The sequence below is a fragment of the Tachyglossus aculeatus genome, chromosome 4 (genome assembly GCF_015852505.1).
Source record: "Tachyglossus aculeatus isolate mTacAcu1 chromosome 4, mTacAcu1.pri, whole genome shotgun sequence".
Classification (NCBI taxonomy): domain Eukaryota; kingdom Metazoa; phylum Chordata; class Mammalia; order Monotremata; family Tachyglossidae; genus Tachyglossus; species Tachyglossus aculeatus.
The window spans coordinates 85,804,790-85,819,418 of record NC_052069.1 but is presented as its reverse complement, the minus strand read 5'-3'; the positions used below and the strand labels follow the sequence as shown (position 1 = coordinate 85,819,418).

General features: G+C 43.9%; 1 protein-coding gene across 1 annotated transcript in view; it reads right to left on the bottom strand.

Annotated features, from left to right (window-relative positions):
• NIPAL2 (NIPA like domain containing 2) overlaps positions 1–14,629 on the bottom strand; it is a 116,808-nt gene that overhangs the window by 64,416 nt on the left and 37,763 nt on the right. Inside the window, exons 2-3 of the mRNA XM_038745637.1 lie at positions 14,469–14,537; positions 12,070–12,241 (exon numbers count right to left, since the gene is read on the bottom strand). Of these exons, the coding sequence (XP_038601565.1) occupies positions 12,070–12,241; positions 14,469–14,537 (241 nt within the window). The remainder of the gene's footprint in view (positions 1–12,069; positions 12,242–14,468; positions 14,538–14,629) is intronic.

The window sequence follows — 14,629 nt, the reverse complement described above, 5'->3', positions numbered from 1 at the left end:
ATTTGTTGAGTGCTTACTGTGGGCCAGGCACTGAAATAAATGCTGAAGTAAATTAATAAATGCTTACAGTCCTCTAGACTGTAAGCTCGTTTTGGGCAGCGAAGGTGTTCAACTCTGTAGTCTCCCAAGCACTTAGTGAGAAGCAGTGTGGCTCAGTGGAAAGAGCCCGGGCTTGGGAGTCAGAGGTCATGGGTTCTAGTCCCCGCTTCGCTGCTTGTCAGCTGTGTGACCTTGGGCAAGTCACCTAACTTCTCTGTGCCTTCGTTACTTCATCTGGAAAATGGGGATTAAGACTGTGAGCCCCACGTGGGATAACCTGATTACCTTGTATCTATCCCAGCTTCTAGAACGGTGCTTGGCTCATAGTAAGTGCTTAACAAACACCACAATTATTAATTATTATTATTACTGTGCACTGTACCCAGTAAGCGCTCAATAAATATGACTGATTGACTGACTGGGGTAGAAACAATCCAACGGCCTCTGTCCCACTTCGGGCTCACAGTCTGAGAAAGAACCAAATACTTAATGCCCGTTTTACAGATATGTCCAAGACTGAACTCCTTATCTTCCCTCCCAAACCCTGTCCTCTCCCTGACTTTCCCATCACTGTTGACGGCACTACCATCCTTCCCGTCTCACAAGCCCGCAACCTTGGTGTCATCCTCCACTCTCCTCTCTCGTTCACCCCTCACATCATCATCATCATCATCAATCGTATTTATTGAGCGCTTACTATGTGCAGAGCACTGTACTAAGCGCTTGGGAAGTACAAGTTGGCAACATATAGAGACAGTCCCTACCCAACAGTGGGCTCACAGTCTAAAAGGGGGAGCCAGTCTCACCTCTGCAACATGGCCAAGCTCTGCCCTTTCCTCTCCATCCAAACCGCTACCCTGCTCATTCAAGCTCTCATCCTATCCTGTCTGGATTACTGTATCAGCCTCCTCTGCGATCTCCCATCCTCCTGTCTCTCCCCACTTCAATCTATACTTCACGCTGCTGCCCGGATCATCTTTGTTTAGAAACGCTCTGGGCATGTTACTCCCCTCCTCAAAAATCTCCAGTGACTACCAGTCAACCTACGCATCAGGCAAAAACTCCTCAGTCTCAGCTTCAAGGCTGTCCATCACCTCACTCCCCTCCTACCTCACCTCCCTTCTGTCCTTCTCCAGCCCAGCCCGCACCCTCCGCTCCTCTGCCACTAATCTCCTCACCGTGACTCGTTCTCACCTGTCCCGCCATCGACCCCCGGCCCACGTCCTCCCCCGGGCCTGGCATGCCCTCCCCCAGCACATCCGCCAAGCTAGCTCTCTTCCTCCCTTCAAAGCCCTACTGAGAGCTCACCTCCTCCAGGAGGCCTTCCCACACTGAGCCCCCTTTTTCCTCTCCTCTTCCCCATCGCCCCTGCCCTACCTCCTTCCCCTTCCCACTGCACCTGTATATATGTTTGTACAGATATATTACTCTATTTATTTTACTTGTACATATTTACTTTTCTATTTATTTTATTTTGTTAATATGTTTTGTTTTGTTGTTTGGCTCCCCCTTCCAGACTGTGAGCCCGTTGTTGGGTAGAGACCATCTCTATATGTTGCCAACTTGTACTTCCCAAGCGCTTAGTCCAGTGCTCTGCACACAGTAAGCGCTCAATAAATACGATTGAATGAATGAATAAAGAAAAAGAGGCACAGAAAAATCGAAGCGAAGCAGCATGGCATAGTGGCTACAGCACGGACCTGGGAGTCTGAAGGTCGTGGGTTCTAATCCCGGCTCCACCGTTTGTCTGCTGCGTGACCTTGGGAAAGTCACTTCACTTCCCTACGCCTCAGTTCCCTCATCTGTAAAATGGGGATGAAATCTGTAAGCCCAGAGTGGGACAGGGACTGTGTTCAACCCTGATTGGCTTGTATCCACCCCAGTGCTTAGTATAATAATAATATTAATGATGGTATTTGTTAAGCACTTACTATGTGCAAAGCACTGTTCTAAGCGCTGGGGTAAAGGGTAATCAGGTTGTCCCACGTGGGGCTCACAGTCTTAATCCCCATTTCACAGATGAGGTAACTGAGGCACAGAGAAGAATAATAATAATGGCATTTATTAAGTGCTATGTGCAAAGCACTGTTCTAAGTGCTGGAGCGGTTACAAGGTGATCAGGTTGTCCCACGGGGGGCTCACAGTCTTAACCCCCATTTTACAGATGAGGGAACTGAGGCACAGAGAAGTGAAGTGACTTGCCCAAAGTCACACAGCTGACAAGTGGCAGAGTCGGGATTTGAACCTGTGACCTCTGACTCCAAAGCCCGTGCTCTTTCCACTGAGCCACACAGGGAAGTTAAGTGACTTGCCCAAAGTCACACAGTTGACAAGTGGCGAAGCCAGGATTTGAACCCATGACCTCTGACTCCTAAGCCCGGGCTCTTTCCAGAGCCATGCCTGGCACATTGTAAGCACTTAACAAATATCACAGTTATTATTATTTGCCCAAGGCCATAAAGCAGGCAAGTGACAGAGCTGGAATTAGATCCAGGCCACCAAACTCCCTGTGCTCTTTCTACCAAATTCACTCATTCAGTCGTATTTATTGAGCACTTACTGTGTGCAAAGTACTGTAATAAATAATGCTGCTTCCCATGGAGGAATATTTTGTACTGACTGCTGAAGAGTATCATCAGCTCTGCACTCTAAGAATCACAATGTGGCCCAGCTGATACGATCTTCACATCATTTCAAATCCGGGACAAGTGCAACACAAGATCTCTAAACAACTCCCAGAGGGCATCCATCATCTAGTAAATTAACCTGCCTCGAGAAGTCCAAAAAGAGTGAGACTGCTGCCAAATGTCACTGGTGGCCTTGATTCATTCCCGGTTTTATGTCTTCTTTTTTTTAATGGCATTTGTTAAGTGCTTTCTATGCACCAGGTGCTGTACGTAATAAGTGCTGGGGCAGAAACAAGCTAATCAAGTTGGACACAGTCCCTGTTCCACTTGGGGCTCACATTCTTAATCCCCTTTGTCCAGATGAGGTAGCTGAGGAACAGAGAAGTTAGGTGACTTGCCCAAGGTCACACAGCAGACAAGTGACAGAGCTGAAATTAGGCCCATGCTCCTTCCCTTAAGCCCCTCTGCTTCTCAAGAGCAGATTTTCTGCCTCTTCTCAGAGTCTATCCCCTTCACTAGGGCCTCCAACCCCATCTCTTTGCACCTTACCAAACCACTTGACATCTCCCTTCTTCCCTTCCTGACCACCATCTTCAACTGTTGACTCTCCAATGGCTTCTTCCCCCCTGCTTTCACACTTACCCAAGTCTCCCCTATCCTAAAAGAACCCTCCGTTGACCCCACGACTCCCTTCATTTACTGCCCCATCTCCCTCCTACCATTTCTCTCCAAACTCCTTGAGTTGTCTACATCTGCTGCCTTCAATTCTCCTCTTGACCCCCTCCAATCTGGCTTCCACCCCCTTCACTCTACGGCAACTGCCCTCTCAAAAGGTCACCAGTGGTCTTCCAGTTCCGCCGCTTGCCTGCTGTGTGAGTTTGGGCAAGTCACTTCACTTCACTTCTCTGGGCCTCAGTTACCTCACCTGTAAAATGGGGATGGAGACCATGAGCCCCATGTGGGACAGGGGCTGTGTCCAACCCGATTTGCTTGTATCCACCCCAGTGCTTAGTACTGTACCTGGCGCACAGTAAGCGCTTAACCAATACAATTATTCTTGCCAAATCTTACGGCCTCTTCTCCATCCTAATCCTCCTCGACCTCTCAGCTGTCTTCAACACTGTGGACCAACTGCTCTCCTGGAAGCGTTATTTAACCTCGGCTTCACCGACACTCTCCTCTCCTGGTTCTCCTACCTCTCTGGATGCTCCTTCTCAGTCTGTTTGGTGGGCTCCTCTTCTGTTTCCCTCTCCCTAACCTGTGAGAGTTCCTTAAGGCTCAGTTCTGGGTCTCTTTCTATTCTCCATTTAGACCCACTTCCTTGGAGAACTCATTTGCTCCCATCTCTATGCAAATGATTCCTAAATCTACATCTTCAGCCCCGATCTCCCTTCTCTGAAGGAGAACACCTCAAACTTAACGTGTCCAAAATAGAACTTCTCATCTTCCCACCCAAACCCTGACTTCCCCAGCGTTACCATCCTCCTCGTCTCACAAGCCCATAATATTGGCATTATCCTCCACTCATCTCGCTCATACAACCCACATATTCAATCTGTCACCAAGTCCTGTTCGTTCTATCGTCACAACGTCGCTAAAATCCACCCTTTCCTCTCCATCCAAACTGCTACCACATTGATCCAACTTATCGAATCCATAATATTGGCATTATCCTCCACTCATCTCTCTCATACAACCCACATATTCAATCTATCACGCAGTCCTGTTCGTTCTATCGTCACAACATCGCTAAAATCCACCCTTTCCTCTCCATCCAAACTACTACCACGTTGATCCAACTTATCGAATCTCTACCACATCAGCTTCCTCACTACCTCGCTGCCTCTTGGCTCTCTCCACTCCAGTTCATACTTCACTCTGCTGCCTGGATCATTTTTCTTAAAACATTCAATCCATGTAGACCCCTTTGTCAAGAACCTTCAGTGGTTTCCCATCCATCTCCGCATCAACCAAAAACTCCTAACTTTTGGCTGTAAAGTGCTCAATCATCTCGCCCCCACATAATAATAATAATGATGGCATTTTTTAAGCACTTTCTATGTGCAAAGCACTGTTCTAAGCGCTGGGGAGGTTACAAGGTGATCAGGTTGTCGCACGGGGGGCTCACAGTCTTAAACCCCATTTTACAGATGAGGGAACTGGCACAGAGAAGTTAAGTGACTTGCCCCAAATCACACAGCTGACAATTGGAAGAGCCGGGATTTGAACCCATGAGCTCTGACTCCAAAGCCCATGCTCTTCCCACTGGGCCATGCTGCTTCCCCGCATTTTACCTCCCTGATTTTCTATCATAACTCAGTATGCTCGCTTCGCTCCTCCAATGCCAACCTACTCACTGCATCTCAATCTCATGCATCTCACCGCTGACCCCTCATCCTCATCTTGCCTCCGGCCTGGAACTCCCGTCCATTTCCCACCTGGCACACTTCCACTCTTCCCACCTTCAAAGCCTTGTCAAAATCCCCTCTCCTCCAAAAGCCCCTCCCTGACTAAGCTCTCAATTCCCCTACTCCTTCTCCCTTCTGCATCACCCTTGCACTTGGATTTGTGGACACGCTAAGCAATTAAGAAGCAGCGTGGCTCAGCAATTGTCAGCTGTGTGACTTTGGGCCAGTCACTTCACTTCTCTGTGCCTCATCTGTAAAATGGGGATTAAGACTGTGAGCCCCCTGGGAGACAACCTGATCACCTCGTAACCTCCCCAGCACTTAGAACAGTGCTTTGCACATAGTAAGTGCTTTATAAATGCCATCATTATAATTAATATTCACCTCACCTTCAGCCCCACAGCATTTATATCCAAATCCATAATCTATTTTAACGTCTGTCCCCCTACTCTAGATTGCCAGCTCCTTATAAGCGGGGAGCTGGCACTTCGTAAGTGTGCAATAAGTACTATTAGTTGACTGATTTTCTAAAAAAATGGTATTTGTCAGCGCTTATTATGTGTCAAACACTGTTCTAAGCCCCGTGGTAGTTAATTAGGTTGGACACAGGCCCTGTTCCATATGGGGTTCACAGTCTAAGTAGGAGGGAGGACAGGAAAACTGTAGCATAGAGAAGTTAAGTGACTTGTCCAAGGCCATGCAGCCAGGAACCACAGGGAAGATGTGGGAAAGGGGTCAGCAATGAGATAGACGAGACTGGGGCAGAGAGAGTAAGCTGGTGAAAGAGGAGCAGATTGTATGGTCTGGGCTGTCGTAGGAGATTGGTGCGATAAGATTGAGTGCTTTAGAGTCGTTGGTAATGAGTTTCTGCTTGATGTGGAGGTGGGTGGGCGGCAAAAATATGAAACGCCTCCCAAATTCGTTATCGATCTTGTGCAGGTATTGGAATGTGGTAGTGATTTGGATAGAGAGGAAGGAGTGGATTCAGGACTGTCTAAACACTAGGTAGAAGGAGACTGATGAGTCAAGGATAATACCAAGGTTGAAGGCTTTTGAGGCAAGGAGGATGGCAAGGGTTCTAATCCTGGTTCCACCACTTGTCTGCTGCGCGATCTTGGGCAAATCACTTAACTTCTCTGTGCCTCAGTTACCTCATCTGTAAAATGGGGATTAAAAATATGATTACCCAGTATCTACCCCAGCACTTAGAAAAGTGCATGGCACATAGTAAGTGCTTAACAAATACTATTATTATCATTACCAACAACAGTGAAGAGAACACCGCGAGGGGGAGGAAGAATTGTTTTAGGGGTGTGAGTAGAAATGTACTGAGGAAGGAGGAAATGTGAAATTGCAGAGAGGGGTAGAGGTCAGGGCTGGAAGTACAGAAGGTAATTTAAGCCATGGAGGAGATAAATTCCCCAAGGGAGTGGGTGTAGATTGAGAATAAAAGGAGACGCAAAACTAAGTCTTGAGGGATCCCAGTTTGGGCATGGGAGGCAGAGGAGGATTCTGAAAAAGATGTCAAGGAGGACTAAGTACTCAGTATTTGATCACAATTGGAACTGGAGGAAGCAATTGGCAAGATGGCAAAATAAAAATCCTCTCTTCTTTTTGGCATTCCAAGAAGAAATCTTGTGGAGAAGCGTGGCCTAGTGAAAACAGCACAGGCCTAGGAGATATTATTATTATTATAATAATAGCATTTATTAAGCACTTACTATGCGCAAAGCACTGTTCTAAGTGCTGGGGAGGTTGCAAGATGATCAGGTTGTCCCACAGGGGGCTCACAGTCTTAATCCCCATTTTACAGATGAGGTAACTGAGGCCCAGAGAAGTGAAGTGACTTGCCCAAATTCACACAGCTGACAATTGGCGGAGCTGGGATCAAGGGACCTGGGTTCTAATCCTGGCTCCGCCCTTATCTGCTGTGTGACCTTGAGCAAGTCACTTAATTTTTATTGTCTCAGTTACCTCATTGGTAAAATGGGGAGTAAGACTGTGAGCTCTCTGTGGGACAGGGACTGTGTCCAACCTGGTTAGTTTGTATCTACCCCAGAGCTTAGTGTAGGTGTAAATGCCTAACACCAGAAATAAAATCTCTGAATTAAACTGATTTAGAAAACACGAAGAAAAGTTATATGAAAGAGAAGCTAGAAAATTGATCAGGAGAGAAATGTGCAATTACTCACCATTTACTTGAAAAGGCATTATGGGTTTGAATTGTTCAAGATTCAATTCCACTTTCAGCATAAAATTCACCTTTCATACAAATCAGACAATACCAGTATTCTGACGATTGTTTTACATTCATTCAGTCATATTTATTGAGTGCTTACTGTGTGCAGAGCACTATACTAAGAGCTTGGGACCACACAATACACCAATAAACAGACACATCCCCTGCCCGCCACGAGCTTAAATAAAATGAACACTTTGATACCCATCCCAACTCACTCTAGCACTATAATAATTATCAATCAATGGTATTTACTGAATGCTTACTATGTGCAGAGCATTGAACCAAACACTTGGGAGAGCACAAAACAACAGAATTAGCAGACGTGATCCCTGCCCGTAGTGAGTTAAGTCTGTATTGTGCAAATATTCCTGTATGGTACTATTTCCCCCATCCCTAATCTATTTTAATGTCCATCTCCCCTTGTAAACTGTAAGTTCCTTGTGGTCAGGGATCACATCTACCAACTCTGTTGTACTGTACCTTTCCAAGCAGTTAGAACGGTGGTCTGCACACAGTAAGCGCTCGGCAAATTCCATTGATTGATAAATATTATAGTGCTAGAGTGAGTTGGGATGGGTATCAAAGTGTTCATTTTATTTAAGCTCGTATCATTGATTGAAATGAAATCCTCAGCAGAGATTTCAAAAATATGGAACAATATCTAAAGGTATTAAAATTGAGCTGCTCATGTTATTTTGTTTCTTGTTAGCAGGAGTAACAGCTGTCTTGATCAATTTGTTAGTATTTCTAAGAACCACCCAAAATTTACAAAATGGTGCTTCTTGTGACAGCAATCCCAGAGAACACCCAAAAGATCATCTGGCGCTATAAATCTAGCTTGTTGATTTTACCAACAGTGGAATTGGTGAGCTGGTTTTCCCTTCTGGCATTTTAAAACACTGAATTTTCCTTACTATATGCATTGTGGGAGCCATCATAGGAATTCAAAAAAGCTTTTTATATTCATGAAGTACCACATGGCTAAATAAGTTAAACCCATCCAATTTTTGTTTTGCTGAGCGAGTAAAATGACCTCCAATACAAAAGCTCTTAAAATTCATGAAGTACCACATAGCTAAATAAGTTAAACCCATCCAATTTTTGTTTTTCTGATTGAGTGAAATGACCTCCAACACGTGGGGAAGGAGAATGAACATTCTCCAAGCATCATCAGCCACGATGTGTTTAAAAATTAAAACGGAGTTTAACAAAACTTAATTCAGTTTGATCTACTTCCGGTAACATGTTTCGATTCCACTGAAAATAGTTCTTATTTAGCTGTTTCCCGAAGGATTAAAACTCCTAACAAGATAGTACCATGCTGAAGAACAAGTATTAAAAAGTGAAACCCAAATTTGAAACAGACCAACTTAGTTCCACTGGCAAAATCAACTGGATCATGAAAAGCAAACAAGAGCCATAAGAATGAAAAAAATACACCGTTTTTGAAAGTAACACAAAAAATAATTGGATACTTGGACAGGGTCTGAATCAATCAATCAAGAAAGTGACTGGGCATGGCGGAGGCAGGAGGGAGGCAGAAAGGCATGGAATGGAGGCAGTCCGCAGGGTGGCTCAATGGAAAGAGCCCGGGCTTTGGAGTCAGAGGTCATGGGTTCAAATCCTGGCTCCGCCAATTGGCAGCTGTGTGACTTTGGGCAAGTCACTTCACTTCTCTGGGCCTCAGTTCCCTCATCTGTAAAATGGGGATTAAGACTGTGAGCCCCCTGTGGGACAACCTGATCACCTTGTATCCCCCCAGCACTTAGAACAGTGCTTTGCACATAGTAAAGGCTTAACAAATACCATTATTATTATTATTATTATTATTATTATTATTATTAAGAAAGGCCTCACTCCTCCTATGGGTATTGGAGTATTAGAGAGACTCTTCAGTCCTCCTCTGTGGCTGTAGTGGAATGGGAGGAGGAGGAAGGGATGGGATTATTTAAGAAGAGGAGAGAAATCCTGTGAAGCCAGGAGGATGTCGAATCCCCATGCTATCAACACCTTCCTCCCCGTGCCAAAATCAGCACCGACCCGGCAGAGAAACGCCATCTGAAAACAAGAACAGAGAAGAGCAAGCAAAATCCAAAGACACGCTCGCTGTCAGGGAGTGAAAGATGTCACTCACTTCAGGCTAGGACCTCCAGTGTGTGAACTAATTTCAACAGCTGGGCCTAATAAAGAGAAAGAAGAGCTAAAGATGTAGGGAGAGTAAGAGAGCGTCCCGTAATAAGGAAGCAGCATGACCTAATGGACACAGCCCAGGCGTTGGGAGTCAGTAGGATGTGGGTTCTAATCCCAGCTCTGCTACTTGTCTGCTGTGTGACCTTGGGCAAGTCACTTCACTTCTCTGGGCCTCAGTTAACTCATCTGTAAAATCAATCCATCAGTGGTATTTATTGAGTGCTTATAACATGCAGAGCACTGTACTAAGTGCTTGGGAGGGCCCGATACAACAGAAGTTTCAGACAAGTTCCCTGCCCGTAACGAGTTTACAGTCTAGAGGATGGGGATGAAAGCTGTTCATTCATTCGATCGTATTTATTGAGCTTTTACTATTGTGCAAAGAACTGTCCTAAACACTTGGAAGAGTACAGTATAACAATAAACACATTCCCTGTCCACAATGCCCTTATGCGGGACATGGACTGTGTCCAACTCAATTAGCTTGTACATTGCTAAGTAGAAGCAGCGTGGCTCAGAGGAACGAGCCCGGGCTTTGGAGTCAGAGGTCATGAGTTCAAATCCCTACTCTGCCAATTGTCAGCGGTGTGACTTTGGGCAAATCACAACTTCTCTGGGCCCCAGTTACCTCATCTGTAAAATGGGGATTAAGACTGTGAGCCCTACGTGGGACAACCTGATCACCTTGTAACCTCCCCAGCGCTTAGAACAGTGCTCTGCACATAGTAAGCACTTAACAAATGCCATCATTATTATTATTATTACACAGTAAGCACTCTATAAATATGATTGCTTGTTCGCTTGTGCTTAACAAATACCAGTAAACCAAAAGAAAAAAAGGAGTTGAAAGGGACTTGGCATCACTGAAATCACAGGCTAGAAAAGATTTCCTCAGCACTGGAAAGGCATCTTTAGGACCAACATTTTCAGTATTAGGAAGACTGGGGCAGCTTGGACCTTTGGCCTGGATCAGAGTTTATAACTTACATATTTTACTCTTGATATTTTTGAATTGTTTAATTTTATGCTGTTTTCGTTGTTGGTTACATTACATTCTTATTGTTAGACAGATCTGTCCTTCCCCAATTGGACTGTTAGGCTTTTGAAGAGCAAGGAGAAGATTTCAATTGATTTTTCTTTGCATTTATTCATTCATTCATATTTATTGAGTGCTTACTGTGTGCAGAGCACTGTACTAAGCTCTTGGGAGAGGACAAATATAGCAACAAGTTGAATACTCCAGCGCCAAGTTCGGTGCTTTACACACCGGGAACACTTATCAAACGCTCCTAATGATAAACAAGTGAGTAAATTAAACGAAAATTGAATCAATTAAATCTAGACGGCAAGCTCCTTGTGGGAAAGGAATGTATCTACCAACCCTGTTACACTGTATTCTCCCAAAAGCTTAGTGCAGTGTTCTGCACACAGTAAGTACTCAAGACCATTAAAAAATTGACTGAAAAAAATCAATTAATTCACTCGTATTTGTTGGGCACTTACTATGTGCAGAGTGTTGTAATAAACACTCAAGGGCCTTCCCATACTGAGCCCCCTTTTTCCTCTCCTCCTCCCCATCCCCCCTGCCCTACCTCTTTCCCCTGCCCACAGCACCTGTATATATGTTTGTACAGATTTACTTCTCTATTATTTTACTTGTACATATTTACTATTCTATTTATTTTATTAATGACGTGAATAGAGCTATAATTCCATTTATTCTGATGGTATTGACACCTGTCTACTTGTTTTGCTTTCTTGTTTGTCTCCCCCTTCTAGACTGTGAGCCCATTGTTGGGTAGGGACTGTCTCTCTATGTTGCCAACTTGTACTTCCCAAGCGCTTAGTACAGTGCTCTGCACACAATAAGTGCTCAGTAAATGTGATTGAATGAATGAATGAATGAAAAGTACAGTACAGCAATAGACACAATCCCTACCCACAGCAAGTTTACAGTCTAGGAGGGGAGACAGGCATTAATATAAACAAATAAATTACAGATATTTACATAATAATAATAGTAATGGCATTTATTAGGTGCTTACTATGTGCAAAGCACTATTCTAAGCGCTGGGGAGGTTACAAGGTGATCAGGTTGTCCCACGGGGGGCTCACAGTCTTAATTCCCATTTTACAGATGAGGTACCTGAGGCGCAGAGAAGTTAAGTGACTTGAGGAAAGTCACACAGCTGACAATTGGTGGAGCTGAGATTTGAACCCATGACCTCCGACTCCAAAGCCCGGGCTCTTTCCGCTGAGCCACGGTGCTGAGGGGCTTGGAAAGGGATGAATAAAGGGAGCAAGTCAGGCCGAATCAATGTAATGGATTAGTAAAAACTCCTTGATTTAAATGTCTTTTTTAAAAGTGCTAAAATAATAATAATAATTATTATTGCCATTATTACTCAACTAAAAACATTAAAACAACATTAAAACATTAAAAATAAGGTTTCATAGTCCAGGAATCTAACTTTTCTGTCTTTTCTGTCTTCATTCCATATATTTTCTCTATACTCTAGTTTTCTAAAACCATTCATATAGTAAAGCATGGAAAATGTCTCACCCATGACCGACACACAGCCCACTGGTGCAATAAGGGTCACAGGTGCAAATCCGTAGGCAATAAAGTTTCCTAACTCTCCAACTGCCATCAGCAGGCTTCCACACCACCACATCACACTTTGGTAGTAAGGTCTTTGGTTTTCTTGACTTAACAGTCGAAGGTGACAATATTTCTAGAAATGATTAGGAATACAATCAGACAATTATTTCACTCAATAATAGTAATAATAATGATGGCATTTGTTAAGCGCTTACTATGTGCGAAGCATTCATTCCTTCATTCAATCGTATTTATTGAGCGCTTACAGTGTGCAGAGCACTGGACTAAGCGCTTGGGAAGTACAAGTTGGCAACATATAGAGACGGTCCCTACCAACAGCGGGCTCACAGCCTAAAAGGGGGAGACAGACAACAAAACAAAGCATGTGGACAGGTGTCAGAGAAGCACTATGTAATCTCTGTGGGGCAGGGGGTGGATACAATAATAATAATAATGGCATTTGTTAAGTGCTTACTATGTGCAAAACACTGTTCTAAGCGCTGGGGAGGTTACAAGGTGATCAAATTGTCCCACATTCAATCCCCATTTTACAGATGAGGGAACTGAGGCCCAGAGAAGTTAAGTAACTTGCCCAAAGTCACACAGCTGTCAGTTGGTGGAGCTGGGATTTGAACCCATGACCTCTGACTCCAAAGCCCGTGCTCTTTCCACCGAGCCACGCTGCTTCTCAAGGTGATACAAGGTGATCAGGTTGTCCCACATGGGGCTCCCAGCCTTAATCCCCATTTTACAGTGAGGTAACTGAGGCTCAGAGAAGTTAAGTGAGCTTCCCAAAGGCACACACTGACAAGTGACAGAGCCAGGATTAGAACTCATGACTCTCAAGCCCATGTTCTTTCCACTGAGCCACTGTTATGGTCTAGTGGATAGCGCAAGGACTTGGGAGTCAGAAGGACCTGCGTTCTAATCCCAGCTCTGCCACTTGTCTGCTGTGTGACCTTGGTCATCACTTGACTTCTCTGTGCCTCAGTTCCCTCAACAGTAAAATGGGCTCTAAGAATTGTGAGCTCCATGAGGGGACAGAGACTGTGTCCAACCTGATTAGCTTGTATCTACCCCAGCACTTAGAACAGTGCTTGACACATACAAAGTGCTTAACAAATACCATCATTATTAGTCCTGGAAATTTTATGTCCTAACAGTTAAATTAATTTAGCCTCATTTCAGCTAGATGTTTAAAAAAAAATTAAACGCTCCCCCCGCCCCCAAATTCCATTAACACTAATAATGAATTTTCTGAGTTTTAAGTTCTTTTCCTTTCTCTCTGATTGGCCACTTCTCCAGCACAATCTCTTTCCAGAACAGTAAGCAGGAGCTTCTCCCCAAGACTCTCCAGACCCAATTCCCATTTTCCCATCCCAGGTGTACAACAGCTGAACAAACAGCTATGAAGTTAAGCCAAAAAAACTTCCAAGATTGGTGGAGAGGGAAAAGGGAGGTGTTTATGTCAAGGTAAACTTTGTACGTCCTGAAAACCAAGAGCACTTTCCTGAAATGAGGTAGCGCTAAAAGAAATACTGGCATTGAAATTGAATAGTGCCATTCCAAAAAGTGCTAAAATAATAATAATTATTATTATTATTGCCATTATTATTAATGTCATTATTATGGCATTTATGAAGCACTTACTATGTGCAAAGCACTGTTCTAAGCGCTGGGGCGGTTACAAGTTGATCAGGTTGTCCCATGGGGGGCTCACAGTCTTAATCCTCATTTTACAGATGAGGTAACTGAGGCCCAGAGAAGTTAAGTGACTTGCCCAAAGTCACACAGCTGATAAGTGGTGGAGGCAGGATTTGAACCCAGGACCTCTGACTCCAAAGCCCGTGCGCTCCTTGCACTGAGCCACGCTGCTCCTCTAAAAGCTTCTCTATTCAGAGTCCTTAGCTAAGTATTTTTTTTTAATTTCTGTGGAAAATTAAAGTAAATCCATGAAAATCATAACTGGCACTGCCAATACTTGGTGCCTCAGAATATTGACTCTTTTAGAAAAAGTTATTTTTCCTGTATAGTTATGAAACAGTGCCTATGCTAGATATTCAGTTAACTAAACTCAAAAGAGAAAAATTGCGCAAATATCTTACTTCTAGCTACTCTGAAAATAATTCAAACTTAAACGATGCCATTAGGATTAGGATTCCTATCCCACGTGTGTAGCACAGCCTAATAAAAGGAATTAAATATATGGTTTCTAAAACTAGCCTTTATACAAGTCAAATACATGCTGGCAAGAAGACAAATGGTGAAAGTGAAGTAATATACTTAGAGGACATTTTCTAGGTTACACACAATAAATTAAAAAATTAAACTGTTTTGGTAGGAAAAACAATTTATCATACCTGTATACTCAGCGAGATACTGATGACTAAATTTCCTGCCACTGCCAACAAAACACCAAAGAGATGAATCTGTAAAGGAGAATTAAAAAAAAAAATGTGAAAAGATTCTACAGGTTGCAGTCAAAAAGTGATGATTCCCCAAATGAACACATATTGTGGTC